Raw genomic sequence first — 26,400 nt, 5'->3', positions numbered from 1 at the left:
TGCCAAAAGCCTGAGGAAAAATAAGGTGAAAAAGAGCACAGAAAGAGAAAAAACAGGAAAGCAAAAGAGAAAAAAGGATGTTGGTGGGAACATGGTTGAGTGACATCCAAAGTCACTCAGGTCCCACTAGGTGTCCACCCGTCCCCTTCATCTAAAAACCTTCCAGGCACTTGGTTTGCAAACCAACAGGAGAGAGGGATGGTGCTTGTTAAATTCTGTCATATGGTGTGAAGAGTTAGCCCTTGAATTTCTTTGCTTTAAGTTCTTGCATTAACAGGGGAAGTGATAAAGCATGATACGGTAATTTTAAACATGTCATCAGGCCAGAAGAGCAACTAAAGGAAAGTATCAGTAACATCACAATCTTTCAAGAAAGCTAACAAAGCAGGAAGGAGAAAGAGGAATGTCTCCTAGCTTTCTGCATATAATTTTAGTTATTTTCTAAAGCCAGACCCAAATAGGGGGAAAGAAACCAAAGAAAAATTATCTTTCTAAAAGCTCTTATTTTCCCATTAAAAAAAAAGTACTATTGCCTTAAGGCACAATCTGTCATTTAAACTTTTTTTCCAGTTGACTATTTCTCTAAAGTTTCCATGCCCTGCAGCCTCTGAGTCTGTGTTCAAAATTAACAAAGAAATAAAAAATAAATCACGTCTGCTGGCACACTTCTCTAATGAGTCTCTCTCTGCCTCTCTCTACTTGCTCAAGTGCCATGAAGCTGGCCTTCTCTGTCTGAAGGAATGGAGGCTGAAGATGACGTGGCTGGCACCTATCAGCCTATATTTGAAGCCAGAGTGGTCAGAGCACTAGTCAGGAGATGGGAATGTCACCAAATGCGTGTGAAGAATAGGAGAGGAGGACAAATGCCCCTATAGCTGTTCTTCAGAGTTAAATAAAATTAACTAGCTAAAATCTATATTTTTCTACTTAAAAAAAAGGAGTCCTGAGTCATTCTTTAAGCAAAAGCTTTCCAGTTTCCCAAATAAAATGGATCACAGAGTAGACTCCTTTTAGCGTTCCCCAGGCAACACTGGCACTGAAGCCATTGGAGGAACAGTTTCCCAGTTACCATACCCAGCAGCAAAACAAAGTGAGAATGTTTACAAGAGTAGATGGAAAGTTCTGGTTAAGCATACGCTAAATCTATCATTTGGGGTCAAAAATATATCATGCTCTCTTTGTATCTTTTTATGTGTATATGGTCTGGAGTCCTCTAAGCTTCAAGTAACCTAGAGAAGAGATTGCTGTGAGCAGTCATATCATAACCAACTTGTAGAGGTTTGAATGGTGGTTGGCATTATCTGTCATCTCCCCATGCCTTTCTGCCTCCCTCGGGAGAAGTACAGGTGTCTGCTATGATTTTGTAGGCCTGCTCCGCTTGCCTCTAGAGTGAGTCCCAAAGGCTTAGTACACGCCCCAATGTGTGATTTCATATATGATGCTGTAGACCCCAGAATCAACTGAGTTCACAAGTCAGTTGTGACTCCTAGAGTGTAGGACAAAGTGTTCCTTTTCCTTTTACCACCCGACTCTATTTAATAGGAATTGAATTCTTCTAAGTTCTCGCATCTTTAAAATATGAATGATTACACAATTCATAAAGGATGACTAACGCATGGAGATCCAATTGGTTAGTCTTCTTTGAGTCTTATGTTAGTCACTGAATGGAAAAGATTTCGGTTATATGTGGATCTGGTCACAAAAGGACGTGAATGTTCACGGAGTCATGCACAATATATACGTGTACGTATACATGCTTATGTGCCCGATTCAGCTTCTTTTTGAGAGGACTAGACACGCAATCAGCTTATGCCTACATTTCAGAAGTGAACGGCTTGCCTTTCATGTATCACTGGGAATGCACAGCCCAGGTTGGAGGGCACCAAGGCAAGACCAGTATCATTGTGCTTTGTTTACTGTGTCACTTCAGCAGCCCCACTTGCTACAGCATCAGGAAAAGGTTCTCCTGGCCGTCATTCATTGAGTCTATCTCTCAATTATGACTGCTACTCTGTGTCCAAGTAGCTCATACATAGCTTCCTGTCCCATGAGGATTGTCCTCTGAAATCTCATCCCGATTCCCAAAATCATCCAGTTTAAGCAAGGAGAATTCAACTTAATACTTGCTTCTACCAATTCTTATACCTTTAAACCATTAAGGCCCGGAGACCACTAAATACTTCTTAAGCAAATGATGGCATTAATAAGTACTCCCCAAATTGCTGATCGTCCATGGACGTCCTAACAGTGGCCATGAAAGTAGGCACAACTCAGTCACGATTGAGGCGTTTACCACTGAGGAAGGTTCCGAGGCCCAGGGTAGGAGTAAGTGTAAATCATATTCTCCTTAAAAAGTCCAAAGATTTCTTAGAGTTTTAGTTTATTTGTTCTAGGGTTTAAAAAGATGACATTCAAGAGAGTTTCCCAGCTTATTTTTAAGTGCATTTCTGTTCTTTGAGCTGACTGCAGGAAAGTATCCCTCTTCTAGTTTCTTTGGAATATGCTATTGAGGTCAATTATAGTCTACTAGTGGCTTCCACTTTTTAAAATATTTGGGGGTAAGAGTTCACTTGGACCCAGGCAAAATTCTACCCCTAAATTATGAAAAACCTACAAGAATTTGTCAGAAAATAAAAACTTCACTTAAAACCCAATAGAGAAAAGTTTAAATTTTGCATTTTCTAATTTTTACAATTTTAAAAGAGGCAACTTCTGTTACCCATACATTTATATCTGCCCCCCACCACACACACACTAAATTGGATGCGTCCAGGAATAAACAGATATTATTAAGTTACTAGGCGGTACTTTACCAAGTGGTTCCAGGACGTTACGATCTGTTCTCTCATACTTCTGAAACAATCGTTCTAGTCAGACAAAACATCCTCAAAGTGACAGCCAGTCTTCTTGAGGGCAATCTGAATGCTCTAAGAAAAATAAAGAATTATAGAGGCATCAATTTTTTTTTCACTCAGAAAATTCGTATAGTCCTTCTGCCGATGGTGATACCCTAGCCGTGCCCTTGGTTGGTCACTCTTAATCCTGAGACCACCTCGTTGTGGAATACCTACTTTTTTGTTACCGTGTGTTTTTATCCTCTGTGCTCTCCACCGACTCTAACAGCACTCTCATTAATCACATCCACAAAATTAATTTATCATTGGTGTGTTCAGTTCCTAAGGGGGTGGGCAGGAGGCAGGACTCATTACTCAATGGGATCTCCCTTATGCCAGGTCCAGATTATAAGGAGCTGGATGTTCACCTTCGCAGGATGGAGTCTGGATTTGGCTTCAGAATCCTCGGGGGCGACGAGCCTGGGCAGCCTGTAAGTGGAATCCTCTTTATTGCCACACTTTGTGCTCTGTTGTGTGTGTACGCATCGGGGGAAATATTCAGGGTGACATCCAAAGGGAAATCTTTCAGGACTCACATTAAAAAGTTTGAGGTTTGTTTTCTTCTTGCAATTTAAGTTCTCAAAACATGCCAGTGTTTCCATGCCAATATATCGTCATAAATCAACGCACATTACATTGGGGGGGGGGGGGATTACTCTTTCTTAGAATGAGTTGGATTCTTCTTGAATATTTCAATTAACTGCATTGGACCCTGATCTCTCTGGGCAGCAGCACACAGGTAAACACACAGCATGACAGAAGATACATGTGAAGAGGTGACTTGGAACAGCAGAATTATCTATATTTTCGATCAAAACTACAGGGGAGAGAAAACACAGGGATAAACAGAAGTGAAATGAAGCTCAGTGCTGCAGAATCGCACCCAGATTTGAATTAAGGGGTTACCATGAGAAGTCCACAATGTCGACTTCAGTTGGCACAATATTGAGAATTCGGGAAGGGCTCTGGAGATATCTTTATTATTGTACATCAAAGTGAAAGCATAAAATAACTGTATTCAGCAAAATACAGAAAACACAGCAAAGCTAGGTTTATGAGCGTATATTAAAATATTGGCCATAAAACACTCATTGTAAAAGATATCTTAAATGGTACTAAGTGGGACTAAGTCAGGTCCATGAAAGGGTTGAGTAAGTGACACCCCATCCCAGCTCAGGAGCCTGTACCCTATTCTAGCTCAAGCAAGAGACTTAAGCTCGAAGCCTCAGTTCCCTCCTCTACAAGATGAGGATAACAGTAGTACTGTCTCACAGAGTTGCTTTAAGAATTAAAGAAGATAACGTATGTAAAGTTCTCGATATTGTGCCTGGATCGCATTAGGTGTTGAATAAGTGTTTACCATCATCATCTCTCTTGTTGGTAGATTGTTCCAGAAAATAAAACTAGAACCACTGATGGGCAGAAATCTTCAGGAGAAAAAAGTTAATCTAACAAACGAAAGGAATCTATAAGAATTGAAACTGTCTCAAAGTGAAGGAGATTGTCTTAGTAGACAGTGAGCTCCTTCCCAGGAGAGGTCAATGAGAAGCATCCTCTACCCTACAAGATAAGTTGGACTGGATGAATAAAGGGGTCTCTTACTACAGAAAACTCCAAGAGGCTGAGCTTGGACTCCAAGGATGAGGGCACTCCGGGAAAAAAACAACTTATTTCCTAATTCCTGGGGACAAAATTAAGCAAAGTTCAATCAGAATGTCACTACATCCCCAGCAGCCAGAGAAGATGTGAAAGCGATTTGCCAAGGAGAACTGTCTGGATTTTCCCACTAGTGCTGTGGGAGGAAAGAGTGCTGAGGTGAAATACAGGGCTCCAGTAACTTCAGACTTAAATTAAAGCTCTGATGTCAGAGGGGGAAGAAAAACCTCAGTGGCATTTTTGCTCCCCATCATAGAGTTGTTCCCCTCTCTCTGTCCCCTGATTCTGAGTTTTCCAGGAATCCTCAGTCACCTAGTCAGCTCTCTAGCCTCACTCATCTCTATAACTCATCTTGCTTTGTGCAGAGAGAATCAAAAATAGTATCAGGCCCCTTCGCACATGTAAATATTTAACCTCCTGGCCTCTTCAGGGTGTTTATCTGACTTAGCCTCCTTCAGGATTGCTCTCTAAAATGTTCATACGTTTGTCTAGTTATCTTGATTGGTGGAATTTTAAACTCTTTCTAAGCTGGGACCTCGTCTTTCCCTTTTTATTCTCCTTTAGTGCCCCGTAAATGAAAAGTGTGCCGTTACCCAGAGTTAGACAAACTCCAGGTGAAGGTCTGAGTCCTCCAAACTGCCAAGTCTGAGGGAAGAATCTCTGTAAGACTGCCCTCGCTTCAGACACCAGATGCAAATCTGGGGGTCCCCACAGACTCCCTCGGGTTCGATAGTTCACTAGAACAACTCATAGAACTCAGGAAGTGCTCTGCTCATGATTACAGTTTTATTATAGTGAAAGTGAAAGGGTACAAATTAGAACCAGCCGAAAGAAGAGGCACATGGGACAAAGGCTAGAAGGGTTCTAAATGTAAAGCTTCCATTGTCCTCAGAGATGTATTACCCATGATGCACAGAGCTTTGGCAACCAGCGATGCTCATCCAAGTTGTGGTGTCCACAGTTTTTATTGGGGTTTCATCATGCGGGCATGATTGATGGAATCATTGCCCAAGTGGTTGAACTCAATCTCCAGCCCCCTTTCCTTCCCAGAGGTCAGGCTAATACCACGTGGCTCAAAGGCCCAACCCTCTAATTACTTGCTGCGTCATTCTGGCATGGTCAGCCCCCACCCTAAGACTGTTGGTGTGGCTGGCTCCACCCTGCGTCATCTCCTTAGCATGAACTATCAAGTGCCCACCATGAGTCTCTTCACTGGCATAAATGCTCAGGTATGGTCCAAGGGGCTCACCATGGACAACAAAGACAATCCTGTTCCAAGGGTCTGGAGGTCACCTTTCAGGAAAGGCCAGACTCTCTTTGGGCTGAGGCCAGACTCTTTATTACACAGCCATATGCTTCAAAGACACCAAATGAAGGAGACAAAACAAAACCATGTCTAAAATAAAATAGCACTTTAAGATGATCTTTATAGCATTTTGTGGGATACTGGGCACTGAGACTTCTGTAGGGCATTTAAGGGTAAATTCATATAGAACCCACTGCACGCACACTAACATAATGCCCCAAACTTAGCAACTTAAGTGATCTCCTGCAGAAAGATGAGGTCCCTGTTTGTCCCAGAATGCACTGACTGACATGCTTCTTTTCCCTGACCAGTCTGTGAGCTCCTTGAAGTCAAGGACCATGTTCTGATGGTGTGTATATCTTCCAAGCCTAGCATAGAGCCTGGCACAATAAATATTTGCTAAACGGATAAAATCCTCTTCATCAAAACAAAACTGTCACCTGAGCTTCTGAGAACAAGTAATGACTTGGGGTTTACATATGTTGAGGCCTCTACATCCTACAGGCTCTGCAGAGGTGAAATGGCCCCATCCTAGAAGCAGCGATGGGGTCCCGGCAGCCCTACGACATGTTTTGTTAGCTCCTCCAATATGTTTAAATTCCTGCACACCAACTAATTTCACATTTTTAAAAGTTAAGATTTCTATCTTCTCTTGAAAAATACAAGCAGCAACATCGAGCCTGCCTTTCTCCACGATGACCGCTGGCTGGAGCTAAGCAGTGGTCCCTTTTGGGCTGAGCATGGCCACAGCCCCGCAAGCTCCCTAATGCCTGTGTTACTTATTTTGTCTACCGTCTCTGAGGCTCCCATCCCAGGGTATTAGATTGAAAGAAATGGGAATGATAAATATTTTATGCAAAAGGAACCTCCAACCAGGGCCAGATCATGGTTTGTATAGGCCCTAAGCCCTGAAAATATTATCAGGTCCCTTCTCTATACAAATATGAACAAAAGATTAAACTATAAAATAAATGTGAGTGAAAACAGCAAAGTTTCAATTCTTCCTGTGATGTTTACTTCAACGCCATCTCTGAAATATAAAGTTCTTACTTTGTTGGACTCTCCCTAGGCTCATGCTTTGTCTGCTTTGGGGATTAACCAACCCCCTACTTGGGAAATATCATCTTCCCCGGTTTCCCCTTCCCCAGAGGTAGAAGGGGTTGCATGACAGAGTCACAGGGACAGCACAGTCTCAGATGGCACAAGAAGGGAGAGGTCGGGATGAACCCTGCCTGGCACAGAAGCGATAGAATGTGACCCACATGGAACACGTGTTGCTCAAAAGGAAGCTCGAGTGTGTGAATGCAGCCACGGTCACCACGCAGTCTCAGGACAGCTTTCTGCCTGGATGGGACCCAGATTCCTGGCTTCCCAGCCTTTCTGAATGTTGGCTTTGCATTCCTGACTCCTTTCTCCCCTCCAGTGGGCAGGCATCAAGGATTTATGATAAGTCTCCTCAGATTATGTGGATTGCTGGGGTTATCTCATTGTGTTTATTTAAATTTATTCTGGTTCATGCCTTCATTTGAATGATTTAAGACACACTCATGCTGCAAGTTACTGTTTTGACATTCAAGACATAAAGCAGATGCCTAAATCTCCCGGAAGCAAGCAAAGCCAGAAAATAGTGAGTCTTGAAGACCAGAATGTTCTACCTCAGGAAGTCTATGTCAGGAAGAGAGACTCTGCTTTAAAGATCTCCCATCAGCCTGTCCTTCCTGTTTTCCTCTGTTGTGAGTCCAGAGATAATGTACAGACAAAATGCACTAGCCTCACTTAATTGCTCATGTGCTGCAAAGGGAGAAGCGCGTGAGGTGACGTGGTCCCCAACCACAGGAGGTCTCGTAGAGTACCAGACGGGTTTCTGCCTCCATCTATACGAAATGGTATTGACCTCTCGGGGTGCACATGAAACACGACAACACTGCTTTTTGAAATGATGAACAGCAGGCCTCCCGCTCAAACAAAGCATACAGACATTTTTCCTACAAGAGGAAATACTTTTCACAGTCAAATAACAATAGAAATAGAAAGAAATGAAAAATTGCCAGAAAGGAACTAAAATGGGATATCCAGCTGTGAGCTGAAAAGACATGGAAAGGCATCAAGATGGAAAGATTTGAAAACAATGCAGTGGGGAAAGGCCTGTGCAGAGAAGAATTGTTCTAAGAGAGAGAGGTAGTGACAGACATACTCCTTGGCACGGGAGTCCAGGGCAAGTTTCAGAAGGCAGGAGTCTGAAATCAGCTTGCTGCATTGTCAAGTGGCTCCGGGCTGTAGTTACTGCAGATCAGATTCCTGGGGTTGGACTAACATTAGGTAGCACAGGGGAGCATTAAAGGAGTTAAAAAGGCTTCAGAAGTGGTTTTGGTTTTGTTTGTTTTTGTTTTATTTTATATTATTCTATTTTATTTTTTTGGTGAGGAAGATTGGCCCTGAGCTAACATCTGTGCCCATCTTCCTCTATTTTATATGTGGGATGCCTGCCACAGCATGGCTTCATGAGCAGTGTGTAGGTCCATGCCCAGGATCCGAACCTGTGAACCCCAGGCTGCTGAAGCAGAAGGCATGAACCTAACCACTACACCACTGGGCCGGCCCTTTGTTTTCTTTTTTGTGTTAGTTTTTCCCCCTCGCTTATTGTGATATCAGCTACTTGAATGTGAATTGCTGTTATTTCACTTCATGTCCTCTGTTGTGCCCCGTGCTCTCACAGCCTGTAAGATGAAGTGGAGCTGTGGAGTTGTTTAGATTCTTTTGATTTTTAGAGAAGGCAATGAGAAAAATAAGGCCATGGGTCAGTTGTTCATAGGGTGGGAGGGCAATATTTCTCCCTCTGTTTTGCCACAAAGCTCTCCCTTCAGGGCCAAAGCAAGAGAGGCAGGATGAAGAATTCTGAGGGCAATAAGAAAACTGATGAGCCGAATGAAAGGTCCGCAGAGGCTGAAGGATCCATTGAGGTCAGAGGGAGGTGATGAGTGAGGCAAGGCCACTGATGGCTGGGAAGGCTCGCTGGCCAGACTACCCAAGGGTTGGCAAGACTGGTAGGAAAATGCAGTCTGATGGGGACAGGGAGCCCAGACCATGCACTCAGGGCAGAGGCCTCAGTGGAACTGGAAAGTGACCCCCGCGATGGGGCAGGGAGCTCCGGCCAGCAGACTTGGAACATGACCAGAAAGACCACAGACCCTGTGGCCTTTGGATCAAGTGGGAATACTGGGAATCTTGCTACTCAAAGGGTGATAGATCTAGAGACCAGAAGCATCCAACGTCTCCTGGGAGCTCGGTAAACATGCAGAATCTCAGGCTCCACCCCAGGGCTGCAGAATCAGGTACTCAGGGGCAGGTCCAGAGCTCTGTTCTAATGAGCTCACTGGGCAATTCATGTGCACCCTAAAGTTTGAGAACTACTGACTTAAATGATGAGATATCCTGAGGCAGGTTCCCAAGAACTTAAGTGCACCTGAGAATGTGTATACATTGGGAAGCCGTATGAGTTCCAGTGCAACAAGGAATCAGAGATTAGCTGGTCCCTGCGGTTATGGTGGCAGACAGGAGATAAAGTAATAGGATGTGTTGAGTGTACAAAGCATATTCGAATTAAGGGGAAAAAAGTTGTGGATTTTTTCCTGAATAGAGAGACACGTAGAGCTAGCTCTGTGTGAGCAGTGAAATAGAATGCATAATGGCCAAAGGCTAAGGGAGCAACAGCAGCTTGAGAGCAGCAACAGTGACAGTGGGTGTGGTCAGCCTCTTCCCAGCAAAGGCAGCAGCTCCTGTGGATGGAGCAAAAGGACCGAATAGACATCGCTAGCGGACCAACAGCTCTAATGCCCGCCCCAGTGTACCACGCTCAGTTCCGTTCGAGCCTGTTGAATAGCTATGGCAACCTCTTTTTTGAAACAAGGTAGAGATGGATTATATACTGTATTTATATAAAAATATATATACACATAATCATTACATAACACTATATAATAAATTATATTGAAGTATTATACTGAAAATACTGTTTATTTAGAAATAATATGTGAGTTGATAGAACAAACTAAAGTTTGAAGATTAAACCTTCAGGTTTAAAAAAACATGTGTCCAGTGAACCTCACTCTTTGATCAAATGTCAACTTCTCCATGAGGTCACTCTCGCCAGCCCTGACACCACCTCGGCCACATGACTGACACCCACCCGTTACTCCACCTTGCTCTATTTTTTCCATAGTACATACTTGCCAGCAACCAACATAATTTACACATTTATTGTTGGCTGACCAATAGAATGGAGACTCTATAGAGCAGAGATTTTTTATTATTCACTGATGAGTTCCTAGCATCCTGGAGTGTTCCTGGGCTCCAGGAATATTTGCTGGATAAATGAGTTAGTAAGGAGAGGACCTCACATCACAGCAGTCCAGCAGAAATCAGACGTTTTACTGGGATTTTCCTTCACGGATGGTACTAACTAAACTGGTTGCACAGAAGATAACTTCGAGAGTATTTGTATATCTTTGCTGTTGTCCTATAGCAAGAGAGGAACAGGAATTTTCCAGTGTGACATTTTGTTTGTACGATTTTTGTAGAGGGCCCAGTTGCAGTTGTGGTTCACTCAGTTGTAGCCTAGTTTTTGGTTCACTTTCATCAGTTAGAATCAGAACTATAGCTTAAATCTGATAACTAAGCAGCCAAGAAGTTCACCAGCCATCTTTTTCGATAGCCAGCTATAAACCCTCCCACTAAAGTATACAGGAAATCTAAAGGTTGAAGCATTTCCTTTGGGCTCACCCAGCTAAACAAAGCTTTTCATGGGGCAGTGGAGAAACATAAACATTTGACTGGCTTTTCCACAAAGCACTTACCAAATCTTTGAAGGGCCCCTTGGCGGGTTGAGTTTTTTGAAGAATGGATTGGAACATCTTCAGAAGGAAACTCATAAATTCAGGTTGGCATGACAGTAAGGGAAAATGGAGAATGTCTGAAGCATGCCGACTGCTGAACTATAGCAGCAGGCTCAGAGGGTCGCAGGAAGGAGCCATGCTGTACAGCCAACCCAAGGCGGGAAATGTGAGGCCTTTCCCGTGCCAGCAATGAGGAATCACTCCTCAGAGCACTAGTATTCGAAGTGGAGACAAATCTACTCCCCACCCCACCCCACCTCCCAGAAATAGGAGAAAAGCAGCTGTGGTGGTGGGATAATGAGAGCTATGCATGGACCAAGGCTATGAAGTCCTCAGGGAAAAAGATAACTCTTCAGACTATAATTTTGCTTACACTTGAGAAGTCCTGGGCATTCAGATCTGGCCGCCATGCTGACAGGCCGCACCAAGCAGTGTGACCCAGTAGGAAACAGTCGTTCTGCCACCAAACTTAGAAGACATGTAAGCCCACAGGTCACGACGGAGCAGCCCTGCTGATTAGCTGGAATCCACAGATCTGGAGTTTGGAAGAAATTGTTGTGCCTGGAAGAAATCAATCTGTGAGCAGGGGATCATTTTATAAAGACTTAAAATAAAATCTAGCACGTAGCCTCTGTAATACTATCAGACTAATGGTAGCCACCACCTTCAGATGCTGTGCGACTCAGCCACTGGCAAAAGACTAGAGGTGTCTGTTGACCAGGAGTCGGAAAAATTGTTTGTAGGTTAAAAAGCAAAACTAAAATATTTTGTACCATTGTCTTTCCTCTGAAAAAGAAAAAAAAGCCTTGCTAATGGAATCTAACTTGAGTGTTTCTAATGGGAAGTGGGGAACCTTATGTTAGGCCTTTCATGACCGTCCCTGGTTTGGGGAATTACAAGACACGCATTTCCCAGGTGTGTACCTCCTTGTTTTCCAGTCTGGTGGCCACCTAAGCATCCGTAGCGTTTCAAGAGACAGGCAGGACTGGGAGCGTCCTCTGTGCCAGGGCTGGGCTCGAAGGAAGTAGTCAAAGGAACAGGGCAACCATCTGGAGGTTTGACTGAGATTTTTTAAGTCAACTGGCCGGAAAAGTCAAGTCCGAGTTTTACTTTGCTTTGTTTTGCTTTCTCCTTACCTCCAGTCTTTCAAAGCAAAGCAAAAAAAAAAAAAAAAAAACTTTGAACCTGGAGCAGTGTTTAATACTGTACAGCAGCCAGCTTCGCCTGGCATTTTTGAGCACTCGCTATGAGCCACAAGCAAGGTTAAACACCTCACATGCATCATGTCATTCAATCATCCCAACAACTCCATAAAGTAGTCCTTTTACTTTATTTCCCCATTTTACAGGTGAGAAAACCTACTCCCAGAGGCTAAGAAGCTTTGCCCAAGGCCACAGAAATAAGAAGCAGAGCCAGGATTCAAGCCTCGACTTGTTTCAACTCAGAGCTCATGCATGGTGGCCAATAGTATCAGATTATTTGGTGTTAGAATTTTCCCTAAGGGAGATAACTTACGAGCCAGTAGCAAGTGTCCCCCAAACTTCATGGCCATCAGCAGCGAGTTCAAAAGATTTACTTCTCTAGAAAGAGTTAGCAACCTGGACAAGTTGGAAGGCCATGCCATCAGCCTCTCATTTCTCATTTTTCAAGTACATGCTCAAGTTTGGGGCAAGGGAGAGAATGTGGGAATGAAATCGTCCACCAAAGTACACACAGATATATAAAGAAAAACGTCTGAAACATAAATTTACCTCCTTTCCTTCTCATTGCTTCTCCAGATTCTGATTGGAGCCGTCATTGCCATGGGCTCCGCCGACAGAGACGGCCGCCTACACCCAGGAGATGAGCTCGTCTACGTGGACGGGATCCCAGTTGCTGGCAAGACCCACCGCTATGTCATCGACCTTATGCACCACGCGGCCCGGAACGGGCAGGTCAACCTCACTGTGAGAAGAAAGGTGCTATGTGGAGGTATGTCACTCGAGCGGCTGTGAGATTTGGGGTTGAGGTGGTGAGATGCTTTTCTGAGACATGGTAAGGACACTTGACACAAAATTTTAAATCGGTTCCTGTATTACATGAAGGAGAAAACCCAACCTCGATATTCCAAATGGAACTCTGACTTTGAAAGTGCAGATTTTCGCCTCACTGGTCCAATTCCAGGCAGGCTTTGAGCCTACATTTTCAGTGTAGTCATTAAAAATTTCTAGCAAGGCCTGGGGCTAATGTAAGATATGTCTGCTCTTTGCTCTTGGGTAGATGCTAGTTATCAGAAGAACATTATAGTAGTGGAAAACATGGCTCTTGAAAATGTTCCTCATCGTGTTTAAAACCAAGAACTGCAGAATTTTGATACCGTAGTAAGGCAACTAGGATGGAAAATTAGCTTTTATTGTAGGGCCTGATAAAAGGTAACAATAAAACTATTGCCCTGATTTGGAAAAATACAGCTGTACATCATTCTGAGAAAACAAAACTCATATAACTCCTGACTTATGAAATACATAAATTAGAAGTAATTATTCCCTTTACAGCCATTTTCCCAGCTTCGTAAAAGAACCCACCAAAGACGTACTTATAGGAGTCAGCCCTCATGGTCATAATATGACTCAATTTCTCTCTCTTCACCATCTCAACCCCCCGAAAGAGATTTATAACTTTAGGGAATATGTCTGTTACAAGCATCGCATCATTCTTTATAATCTGAGCCCTCAGTAGCATTGAGAATATAGTCCCATACTGCCTGCTCCTTACCCTGTGAATCACAGGGACGCCCAGCAGCCTGCTGGCCTCTCTGCTCAGCCCCTCACTGCTCCTCCTACAGAATGATCAATGCTCGAGTTGGGAGGGACCTTAGTGACTCCAGCTTTGCCATGTTACAGATGAGGAAACTGAGGCCCAGAGGTTCGGTAGCTTGCCCAGAAGTCTGCAGGGAGTCAGTGACAATGCAAAGACCCTTATCTCCCCGGCCAGGGCTTAATTTTTATGCCACTTTCAGTGCCTCTCCCCATTCTACCACCATCCCCACTCCCCGTGAATTCAAAGATGTTAGACCAACCTTTAGCAAATGTTGCTCCCTAACGTATGTGCTATTTCTATAACTCATTTGAATCAAAAAAAGGGCCACCAGCTAATCAGAGGCTGTGGGTGACTACAGAGGATAAGGTCTATTAGTCAAACAGAAAATCCTTTTTTGTTTGAGTCTTCTGGAAACTAGACTTTGAGCAAGGGCAATCACTTAAAAGGGCAAGTCAGAAGAATTGTCAGCCCTCACCAGTAGAGACTGCTATATATCTTGTATCATTTTTTAGGTTTTGCTAAAAGGTTTCATTCGTCTTCAGCAATTCATGGCACATCACTTGACCCAAGAAGTAAAACACCTTGAATTATGCCTTCTCCTTGGGCGAGATGCCAGGAGGAAGACAGCGTTCGCTTGGTGCTTGGTGAACATTTAACTGTCTCTCTCCCTGCAGAGTGATTTTTAATAAAAAAGTTTGTTGTGCTATATGCTCTGAAACCCAAAGATAAATTAGAAAGATACCTAATTTATAAAGAAATATGTTGCAAAGTGCAAAACCAATGCACCGACGTAATTTCATGCTCCCCTTGCCACCGGCCGATTATTGCAAATTAAATTTTGTTCTAATCAACCCGAGCTATTGGAGTGTGTGCCAAATGCTGCAAAAACGTATCCTTGCAATTTGTGGATCTTGTGACTTCTGTGAAGATGCTCTGTGCTGCAGTTCTGACCAACTTTTACTCAGTTGGGCTTTTAAGCGCATTTAATTTTTGAAAATGTTCTGCTGCAGACTTCTCATTCACACTAGGAGAGCTTCCAAGTTAATTCAGCCCACTCTTCCTTGAAAGCTTTCTCAGTATTGAAAATGATTAAGTTCAGCAAAGGATACTTTGGTAATAAAGTAAATCCCTAGAAATAGGATAGAACAAATTTTTAAAAAGACATAGAAAGACAGCCTTTCTCCATAGCTGCCATTTCTCCAGCAGGGAGAAGGGACAGCTACTAATGGATGTGACAGTGAAGATGCCTTCTGCAGGGTTGTTGCTTTCATTATTATCATCCTTTCCTAAGCAAGGCAGTGGGAGGTGCAAGCCTGGCTTGTGATAAGATAGTTCAAAGCTGAAAGGAAGCAAACAATCAGCTTGTGAAGAGACAGATGAGCAAGAAGAAGGATGGTATTGCCACCTTCTTGCACAAGGAGAAATAATATGGAGCAAAAGCTGGGAAGAAGGGAGGTTAGAGAGATTACCCCCTTCAGCCTTGTGCTTGCCTCGGCTCATACAAATGCCGTGCCACGTCTCAGAAGACACTGGGCACTGGCTTCCTAGTTGAGGCTCAAGAAAAAAATAAATCCATTAGGAGAGATACAGACTGATGAGTTACATTGGGCAAAAATGAGAATAACACAAACACCTGCTCCAGGTATTAAAATATTAAAAAGTGTACACACGAAAGATAGAAAGGCAGAATTTTCAATTAGGTGGCGGTAAACTGATCCTCAAAAATGAGAAATTGTGGAGTAAAGGAAAAAAAGGTCCAGTAACGCACCCAGCTTTATTTACCAGATTATTTTAGCGCAAATCTTGCTCCTTAAACTAGTTTTGAGAGATGTCTTATCGAGGGCGCCAATGTTGAGGGTTTATTTCCCAAGGACAGTGGAAGAGTGGCTTTAATTATTACACTGAAAGTCTACAAGCTTGTCACCTATTTAAATAAGTCATCTGTCTTGATGAGTATAAACCAGGAGTGCACAAGCTCACATGTCTGTAGGCAGGCCAGCCCCTAACCTCAGCAGGGCCTCAGCCTTGGGCTGCCCTGCTCCATCAGGCATGTCAGGCTCTGTCCACACGCGTACCCCCATGTCTCAGCCATGCCCATCTGCAGTGCTGTCCTCCTTCTGGGGGACAGTCCTGAGAGGTGGCCCAGGCACACTCTGGAAGCAGGCAAGTTCTGTTGGGTTCCAGAACCCGCGAGTCCTGATACCCAGTATATGATCTAGAAGGAAAACAGGGCTCTGTTGATCAAGCGCTTTTTCGTACTCCTCACTCTATGGGTAAATGAGCAAATTGGGAATTTGCAAGAGCGCTGAGGAGAGGTTGGGACTGTGGTGACTTGCAACCCACATACTACCCAGTCAAGGGAGCAGCCATTGGCCAGCGCTGGCTGATTGTTAGCAAATATTTCAAGAGAAACTGGAAATCCACATTTCTATAACGTCTCCCTGTTTAAAAACATTGGCAATTAATTTCAATAATTATTAAACAAAGTATAGGTCCATACTGGGCAGGAATAATAAATGGGTCTGCAGGCCAGGAGCAGCCCCTGGCCAATAGTTGACTGTTCTAGGTGAAACCATCTCACCTGGAAGGCATTATCGATGACTCCTGCCTTCCCAAATGGAGACCCTCTCCCAGGCAGCACAGGGATCATTTCCAGTATCTTACCCTAAAAATTAATTATTTGACGTGAGTAGATACAAAGTGACTGAATTCTGCACATCCATTTGCATGGGAGCCAGAAGGGTGAGTCAGGGATGCTGGAAGTTAGTGAATTAAAAAAAAAATTACACATGGTATTTAGTCACTTTATAACATTTTACCCTATTTTTCTAAAACAACACTGTTTGCACCCTGCACCAGGAGGGGTTGTAGACAGCAGATAGTCTCTCTGGACCTAGAGCCAGCCGAGGAGGAAAACGATGTGGAGTCCATTCTACCCCTCAAAGTCTGTCACGGGAAGTCATCCTAACTCCCTGACTTTAGATGTGCTCATGTTGTCAACGATGAAGAACTTTGTTCTGGAGGTTGAAAGAGAAGTCCAAACGCAGCAGAAAAGTATCTGCTAATGTATTTGACTCTCTCACTGACCCAGGGACCACTCTCGGTGACTTAGTCCACGATTTTCTTTCTCCCTCCAGAACCTGGAGCACAGCCACTCCCAGCCATTTACCGGAAAGACAGATAATTTTTCTTTGTTGCCGCTTTACTGACAACCACAGCTCTCAACCCCCTAAAGTATGACAGCCAGAAAATGAGATCTCTCTTGTCACTGCCTATGACATTTAGTTAGTGATTTGGTCCAATAACTCCGAGAGATTTTCAATTTAATGTTGCAGCGTAATTGTTTGTTTTTCTTCCTCCTATCTCTAATCATTTTATTTCCGACTTACACAAGGACTGATCAAGGACGTGTACGTCACCAAGACAATAACGGCTTGTCTGTGGATGATATTCTCCGGCAGGGCGGGTGTATTTTACGGGCTGTCTTACGTTCTGGTTGAAAAGAAGGAAAGGCTTTGACGTTGACGTCTGATTCTTTTATGACCTGAGTACATTTCTTACAGGTGAAAAGCCTCCATTTGTTTTCTTTTAGTAAAAGTTGATTAATTGAATCTGAAAGAAAACTTCAAATTTCTCAAATGATAACAAGCAGCAGCCTGGGTCTTATTCATTCTGTAATTACAAACAAGGAATGAATACATTTTTGTAAGGCCATCCTTGAATCTGTGTATGTGAGTAAATGCAGCTCCGTTTTCTTTAGGTCTCAGTATAACAAAACATCTCTTGTAGTCCGTGTTCTTTCTTCCTGATCTTTGAAATGAAAAGATTTTTGGAATGAAATGATTTTTCATTGCAGAATGGAATTGCAGTTTATAAAGTTAAGAGCCCTCGTTGGAACTTTTGCTAATTATTTTTAACTTGCCACATGAGACCTCTTCCAGAGCTCTAAATAGGAGACCATATCTAGACACACGAAAGGGAATCATTAATTGTGATTATTTTCCATCTTATTATTTCTCTGTTCCATAAACATCTTTTGAGTACACTCTTCAAATTGCAAGATGGGGATGAAACAGCCCTATTTCGAATTTCAGTATTCTAGGTGCCCACGTCAGTTCCTTGAATCAGAATACCAAAACCTGAGGATTAAATTAAAATCACAAAATTCTTTCTGGTTGACAGATCAACTTTCATTTTAAAAACCAGCTTCTCTTGGCTGCCAACTTTCTATCATTTCTCCCTGTAAACACACTTGCTTTCTCCTGGAACTATTAGTCTGGTTGTCTGGTTGATAATAGAGTACATTTGGTAATAATACAGAATGTAAATGAGCAAGGCTGCCGTCACCTCCCTTAGCGATTCAAAATCCATCCTTCCTTAGCCTGATATCCTTGCTAGACTGAATCTCAGAGTGAGCAGACTACTTTAAGAAGTGTGTGTCCCACCTACAAGAAGTAAATTAACACTTGTGGGATAACAGAATATCACAAAATTAAATAAAACCATGGCTCTTCAGTGAAATCATGATAGGTCACTTTACGTGGACGTGCCCTGGCTCTTAGCCCCACTTACAATACCTCTACAACAACATTTCTCAAAGTGCAGCCTGAAACCTCGTCCAGATTCCTGTGCCCAATCTTCCTTAGACCTACTGAGACAACTTTCCATGGGTGGCCCCTGAAGATGCATACTTTTTTACAAGTTGTTTAAGTAATACTTACACGCAGTACAGTTTAAGATTCTGTCCACTTGTTTCGTGATCTTCTTCCATCCATGATTACTATGCAACTAAGAAGCTCGATATCTAATACTAGGCATTGTCCTGGGGTTTACAGTCTTAACAAGAGGAAGATATAAACGAGCAGCAGCACAGAGGAAGCTGATGAGAGGTTTTGCCTGTGTTTGCTGTGAGGGGTAGAATGGGGCCAAGATGTGGGGGGCTCCGTAGCAAGGTTTGTAGGACTTCAAATGCTCTGCACATCTGGGGGGAATGGACGCCAGTCAATCAGCCTTGTAACGAGGCCAGGGTCTAGAACAGTGCCCGGTACACAGGAGGCACTCCTCAAGACCCTTGTTAGATAACCGAGTGCCTTGTATGATGTATATTCCAGGGGAGCCCTGCCCAGAGGACGGGAGGAGTCCAGGCTCCGTGTCAACCCACCACAGCTCTCCACGGAGTGACTACGCAACCTATGCCAACAGCAACCACGCCGCCCCCAGTAGCAACGCCTCTCCCCCTGAAGGCTTCGCCTCCCACAGCCTGCAGACCAGCGATGTGGTCATTCACCGCAAAGAGAACGAAGGCTTCGGCTTTGTCATCATCAGCTCCCTGAACAGGCCTGAGTCTGGATCCACTATCAGTAAGTGGCTGCTCCACCTGCCTTTGAATAAGACGTCTTGTTTTCATTTGTTCTGGTGGTGGGGATACTGGGCAAGCAGATCAGAGGACTATTGTAGACGTACTGTGGAGCCTCAAAGTTGCAGGCTATGGCATGAATAAGGCATCCTTAACACTGGTTGGCCAAAGGTTGTTGACCTTTGGCTCCGGAAAAATGCAAGGCTACAACGAATGCCCCCCAACCCCATAACTCCCATAAAAGCTCTTCATTTACTTTAAACTGGGAAGAGGGAAAAACAGAGTGATGTGGGAGTGTTGACGTGAGGGGAGGGTCACTCCTGTTCAATAGAATGAAGCCAGACATGCAAAGGGTCTGGGGAAAAGCAGTCCAGGCAGAAGCCTTAAGACAGGAGGGAGCTGAGCATTCGGGAAATATACAGAAGCCCCATATGGCTGTGGCGTAGTGAGCGAGGGAGAGCAGTGTGAGACCAAGACGTAGGACTGGGCTCGAGCTGGGCACACAGGGCGTCACAGGCTGTTGGGAAGAAGTGTGGATGGTGGTCTAAGTCCGTGGAAACCGTTAGAGGGTTTTAAGCAGTGGATGGAAATCTGACTTCCGTCTTTAAAAGATGAGTCCAGCTGCTTGTAGGAAACGAAATCAGCAAGAAGAGGGCTAGAATGAAAGCACGAGGCAGGGGAGGCCATTAGAACAGCCGTGTGGGTGCAGAGATCCCATGCCTTCCACTAGGGTAGTCATGGTGGGTCGGGGGAGAAGTAGATGACTTCCACTTCCACCTTCCTCCAAATCTAAGTTCTCTGAGTCTGTACAACAGGTGATCTCAGAGGTCGTGTTTCTCTTCCAATTGGTCCTCTTTGTAGATTCTCAGGCTTCTTTATTGGTTTTCCTTTCAGCAACACTATTCCAGAAGTCACTCAGCAGCCAGCAAGCAGTGAGACAGAAGAGACAATAGAAAACTTTTCATTTTTCATGTTGAAGTGATTTAGCCCAAATGGTTGTAGATAGAAACACCAGAATAGAGAGCATTAAGAGAAAAAATAATCGACTCATGTTGTGGTCCTAAAATTCTTATAAATTATGGTTGTTTCCAGCACACAGGAGGGGAATGTCAAACATTACTCAAGAGATCAAATGATTGGGGCCGGCCCTGTGGTGTAATGGTTAAGTTCCATGCACTCCGCTTCGGTGGCCCAGATTTGCAGGTTCAGATCCAAGGCACAGACCTATACCACTCATCAGCCATGCTGTGGTGGTTTCCCACATACAAAATAGAGGAAGACTGGCACAGATGTTAGCTCAGGGCTAATCTTCCTCAAGCAAAAAAAGAGGAAGACTGGCAACAGATGCTAGCTCAGGGCTAATCTTCCTCAAGCAAAAAAGAGAAAGAAATCAAATGATTGAGAATGAATAAGAAGTTTATGATAAACTTAATGTTATCAAAACACGACCAATGGAGAGAATTGCCCTACTTAGCCTTACCTTTGACAGATTCCAGAATGAAAACTATGGAAGCGTTAGACCTTGGTGAATATGTGCAGAAGCTAAATTACATACATCTGAAAGTACGATTTTTCTTCATGATAAGCTGAAGAAATAAATCCAATCTTTAAGCATGAAGTAAAAGCAGGATTCTGTCAGTACAATGGATTCACCAAGATTAAAGGACACAAGACTGAAGATTTTCATGAATTATATAAACAGCCTTCCAATAATTTACACGTGGAGAGAATGTTCGTAGACAGTTTTTGTAGCTATTCCAGTCATTCAGATTGTTTATTGGGGCAGGATACCTAAAGGACTGGAATAAAAATGACAGGTATACTACCACAATGAAAGTGTTAAGGGTGTATTTAGGGTCTCAGCTTTATTTGAAGTGTGACAGCATTATTGCTAAATGTATAGGAGAGCGTGTGTGTGTGTATACACACATGGGTGCACGCGCCTGCACTTCCTACATAAGAAAACCACAAGTGCTTTTCCTATTTTTTGCAAATAACATCCATGTATAGGTATATTTGGAAAACAGCAGGTACAAATGCTTACAATTAACATATGAATCTTTCTTCCTACCAAGAGACATTAGACTGACTTCAGAAGAGTAATTTTACCATTTTCCAAATGGTATTACCGTGGTTCCCCCTTATCTGTGGTTTCTTTTCCATGGTCCCATGGTCACACAAATGTTAAGTGGAAAATTCCTGAAATAGACACTTCGTAAGTTTTAAATTGTGCACCATTCTGATTGACATGATGAAATCTCTTGCTGACCAGCCCAGAACGTGAATTACCCCTCTGTCCAACGTATCCACCAAGGATGTGCTACCTGCCCGCCCTTTAGTCACTTAGCAACCTCCTCAGTTATCAGATCCACTGTCATGGTATCACGGTGCTTGTGTTCAAGTCACCCTTATTTTCCTGAATAATGGCCCCAAAGTCCAAGTGTAGTGACGCTGGCATTTTAGATACGCCAGAGAGAAGCCGTAAAGTGCTTCCTTTAGGTGAAAAGGTGAAAGTTCTCAATAAGGAAAGAAAAAAAGTCATATGCTGAGGTTGCTAAGATCTACGGTAAGAATGAATCTTCCATCCATGAAATTGTGAAGAAGAAAAAAGAAATCTGTGTTAGTTTTGCTGTCGCACCTCAAACTGCAAAAGTTACAGCCTCAGTGCATGATAAGTGCTTAGTCTAGGAAAAAACATGGTATATATGGGGTTCGGAACTATCTGTGGTTTCAGGCATCCACTGAGGGTCTTAAAAAGTATCACCCAAGGATAAAAGGGACTACTGTATTTTACATCACCCTAGAGAATGGAAATATATTCTAGAGTTCATGTTTCCTGGTTTCTTTTCTCACATATTCATTTCTTTTCAGTTTAGGAGTTTGAAACGCAGGTTGCCCCCATGTTCTGTGGGAAGAGCAGCTCTCCCACCAATGGCACATAGCGTTTATAGTACATAATTTGCAGCATACATCTAAAAGTTTTCCAGACCTGATGCTGTTTCATGCTTAACCTCTGTAATAACTATGAGCTCTAGTTTTGAAGAGAAATGCTAAGTGCCTTGTGAATGATGAAGGGCCATCCTTGTGCCAGATCACCATCGTCAGAATAGCAAGGGATCTTGGGCTCTGTGAGACGAGGAGATATCTCAGGTGCTCCAGAGTCGCAGTCGTTCCTGGGGCTTGTGTCATTTCCTCTTCATGTGTTACATGAGCCCCACGATCTTGAACACATTCTTGGGTTTCTCGTGGCTGCTGAAGCCTTCTCGTGGCAGACAGAGAGCTGTGGCGTCTCTGGCAGGGGCACCATCACCTTTAGGCCAGGCTGCCGTGTGGTCCACAGTCCAGGTGCAGCAAGCACACTGCCTGGATTTCAAACCTGGCTGCATCATTTACCAGCTGTGTGACCTTGAGGAGTGACATGACCCCTTTTGGCTTCAGTTTCTTTGGTTGTAAAGGGAAGATACTTTTAATACCTATGTGGTTGAGTTGTTATGAGAGTTAAACAAATTAAAACAGTACTGGCTCAGGGTAAGCATTATATGTGTCCTTGTTGCTGTCTCGACCTCCATCCCCACAAGGAATTCCATCAGCTCCCTCTTCTCAGAAAGTGCAGAGTTCACGCTGGCTATCAGTTCAGTCAGCCATTCGTCAGAGCCCCCCAGTCGCCTAGAGCAGCTAAATCTGGGTGGCAAATGAGCATCTCTGATGGCCAGCTCCCCCTTCCCACATGCTGACCTTCTAGGAGCCCCATCTTCCCACCACCCACCCCCTGCAGCCTGGTCAGCGATGGGGCCTAGAGCAGTGGCCGCCACACCAGTCCAGCTGAGTGTGCTTTCCCTGAGGCTTCAGGCTGGACGTCTCCTCGGCACTCACCAGCCAATAAACTAGAAAAGTCATGGAAAACACCAAAATTCAGACTCGGGGCTGTGTCTTTTAGAATCTCCCTGCAAACATTATGTCTCTAATTGAATATATCAGAAAAGAGAGGAGAGGTGGAAAGCCCAAATGTCAACCTCTCCACGCTGCAGATAGAGAGAGAACAACCTTCCACAGCTTCCCCAGCCCAGGCAGCAGCCTTGCCAGGAATGCCAGATGTTCAACCAATTGAAAACTTGGAGGGTGAGTTTCCTGGCCTATTATTGCCTGGCATTCAGTAGAGCTCTTTACCAAAACCTCACGTATTTTTTTCAAAATATTGTTTCTCCCAAAAATAAAGAAAAAAAAATGTTATGTCAATGGTATAACTAAAGAGGATACTGCTTCCTCCCAAAGCCAGTGACTGACGAGGCCAACTATTGCTTAGGAGGAAACAAGATTCCTAGAAACCTTCTATCGGAGGTGCAGGAATATCCTTCTTGAAGTGAGAAAGGCAAGATTCCTGAGCATTTTTGTCCCATTATCCAAAATATTAAGTATTTTTTTCAGACCGTAAAATTGGACCTAAGGGAAGACAAAGTGCTTTCCAGACCGGAGCCTAGGATAAGAGTGAACTGTCACAGGCAATTGCATCTAAAATCCTTAAAAAGATTCGAACAAAGATTTATATACAAAGATGTTCATTGCCATCTTATCAATAAACACAGAAAGTTGGAAATAATGTTAGAAGCTTCTCCAAAACTGGAAACTTTGGTATCTTTGGGAAGTTCGAGGCATTTGCTGCCATTGAGTAGCTGTGTCTGTGTACACAGGATAAAGGAGACTCAGGGTGGATCCACTGCTTGCTCTGTAGAAATGTCCCGGTGACCATGTGTGGTGGGGTTGTGAGGTTGGGTCTTTGGGTCACTTCAGCTTGAAGTCTGATTCTCGACTTCCGGGTTTTCCTGCAGACCTGTAACCTGCCCTTCCTGCTCGTTACCCCCAAACCTGCTTCTGCTCCAGAGGTCCCCAAGAAGGGCTTTGGCACAAGTAATGAAATCAAAGTGACCTTTAGTCTCCTGTGTTTCTACAGTTTGTGAGGAAGCTTATGTTGGAATGTATGGGGTAGACGTACCTGGGCAGCTTGGACATCAGTGGTGGAGGTGGCAGGCTGTTGAGGGAATTTGTAAACGTAGATGCAGGCCCATGACAAGCTGGAAGGTGGAACATGTTCAGGACAGCAGCCATAGCAGCCATCTAAGCAGCCAACAGTGGGGGAACCAGCACGCAACCCTTCCTTCCTTCATTTGTATTGTCCCAACAGCACTGAGTCGGCTCTCTGTAGGGATGGGCCTCAGAAGCTACAGAATCGGGGGGCCTTTCTGGAGGAGGGTGAGTGTGAAGTGACCCGATGTTGGGGTGGGTGAGGAGGGGAGCAAGATAACTGGATGGAGACGGAAGACTAGAGGAAGAGTCCGCCGTGAGTCCTGATGCGCGTGTTGGATGGGGGCTCTTACCTTTCCACAGTGCTGGGTGATGGGCAGGCGCCCCTGCAGGCCATCTGGGCAGATGGTGAGGGCTGGGGCCCTCAGGGAACCCCCTGAGCAGGCCAGAGTCCCCATCTAAGGAAGAGGATCAGTGAGCCAGGAGCCACTACTCCCATACCCCCCTCGACCATTGGCCATTGGCCTTACCTTGTACATCAGAATTCTGCACACCCTTCAAGTCACTCTTAGCCTACAGAGGAGCCAAAAGAGAGAGAAGAAAAGAAAATGATGCAGCTCATCACCGATCAGCATGCTGCTGGCTTCTTAACAGTCTTTCAGCTCTGTACTAGTGCTGAAAATCTCTTTGTCCACATATGTCCTTTCTCTGGCATAGGTTGGAGTACAGACTTGGTCATTGCTGACCTTTCCCTAAGGTCCACTGCAATTCGATGTCCTAGGACGGAGTTTGTTATCTTTGGTAAAATACCCTGGTGACTTTCTCAAAGTCCTTGATGTTGTCCATAGGCTCAAGTTTAACAGTGATTCTCGAGATTCGAAAGCTTGGCTAGCAGATCTTTTATGACAATTTTAAGCATAGTTCCCAGAAAAGGATGAAACAAAACTGAACAAGTGTTCCCATCAATACTTACCCCCATAACCGTGAAGCCACGAGCAGTCATTTGAACCACGGGGAGGTACAAATTAAAACCAAAGCCATGGTTTCTGTAGTCTTGGCGAATACAAGGAGATTTACACTAAATGAAAGGGCATCGGGCAACAAGCCCAAGCTCCCTCCAGCTTATGCACTAACCACTGTGTCCCTTGAGCGAGTCAAGGGTCTTCCTGTGCCCCTTCCTCTTCTACAATCTAAGGGAAGATGCCTTCACAGCCTCTTCCAGCTCTAAATTACGTGAGGCCGTGAATTAGCATGGAAAATGAGGTAGTGGGTTAGTGTTGTCTGTGTGAAAAGGCTTGGGTAAATTTGAGGCCTGGATCATATTTTTCATGGGCTTAAGCTATCATTTTAAACCTTCATAACTTTCACTTTTGCTTATGTTTTGAAAGTGGCTCCTAACACTTTTAGCTCCTCTGTTCCTCTCAACCTCTGTCAAGAAATGATCTGAAACAAGCACTTAAATACACTAAACCAGCTCCCCTTTCAAGGCAATTTACGGCGGTGTTCCCCGGCTCTTTTTCACTTCACAGCACACTTGTAAAGGGATCACATTTTTATAACACAGTGAGAGGAAAGGAATGAGGCTGCTGGAGGCAAAGGGCAACTCCCCAGGGAGCCCTACCCCCAGACCTCACCCTCCCCTCCTCGGGAGGCATGGCTGTCTTGGCACACCTGTAACCTGGCCCTCTCCTCTTAATGACCCCTGGTTGCAAAGTGAACCCTCCAAATGTCAGCCACCAGTGAGCGCCTCCTCTTACATGGTATTGCTTTGGTTTGTGGCAGTGGGTTTTTTTCAAGCCTCCTTACTGCGATTTGTTCACACATCACCTTAAAGACACAGATAATTGGTGCAACTGGTGCTGACGCTGGGACCTTGGCCTTCTCTAAATCATTGTAAACGTTGGCTTATCGGTGCTCCATCCCCAAAAGTTACTGCTGGAAAGTGACTCAGGTCGTACCCATGCAATTGAACACGGGAATTAGAAAGTGAGTCCCATTCCTCTATTTCTCAGGGGTTACAAAAGCAAGTTTCCTTTCAGAGTTCTTCACCAGCTTTGTAACGCGTCGTGTTCCCTCTACCCTTAAACGAATCTCTGCTGTGGACCCTTCAATGACGCAGCGCTTTTGCTCTGAGCTTTATGCTGAGAACAGCTCACTCAGGAGATGAATGACATCGCCCACACCGTTAATGTGAGTGCTTTTATAACAGAAGAAAGGCAAGCGGGCGGGACACTATATAAAATGCAAGTTTCCCCCCAACATCTGGCTTCTAAATATAACGTATGAAACCATAAAATAAGCAAATGTCTTCATACCGTTTTGGAAAATCTACATCTATATAAAAGATAAGATTGTGTTCATGGTCTGTGTTGATGTGCACACGTTTTAAATCGAATCAATCTTTCCACATCTCTTAGTGGGATTTACTGTCTGCTTCTCGAGGTAGTGGGGGTGCCAAGGTAGGAGCAGGGTGCAGTC

General features: G+C 44.1%; 1 protein-coding gene across 6 annotated transcripts in view; it reads left to right on the top strand.

Annotated features, from left to right (window-relative positions):
- MAGI2 (membrane associated guanylate kinase, WW and PDZ domain containing 2) overlaps positions 1-26,400 on the top strand; it is a 1,256,398-nt gene that overhangs the window by 1,094,823 nt on the left and 135,175 nt on the right. For all 6 annotated transcript variants that reach the window (XM_070506114.1, XM_070506099.1, XM_044769320.2 and 3 more), the window contains 3 exons: positions 3,234-3,325; positions 12,527-12,719; positions 18,659-18,907. In XM_070506114.1, the coding sequence (XP_070362215.1) occupies positions 3,234-3,325; positions 12,527-12,719; positions 18,659-18,907 (534 nt within the window). The remainder of the gene's footprint in view (positions 1-3,233; positions 3,326-12,526; positions 12,720-18,658; positions 18,908-26,400) is intronic.

The sequence above is a fragment of the Equus asinus genome, chromosome 1 (genome assembly GCF_041296235.1).
Source record: "Equus asinus isolate D_3611 breed Donkey chromosome 1, EquAss-T2T_v2, whole genome shotgun sequence".
Lineage (NCBI taxonomy): Eukaryota > Metazoa > Chordata > Mammalia > Perissodactyla > Equidae > Equus > Equus asinus.
Note: the sequence above shows the minus strand (reverse complement) of the source record. Positions and strands in the feature narration are given on the sequence as shown.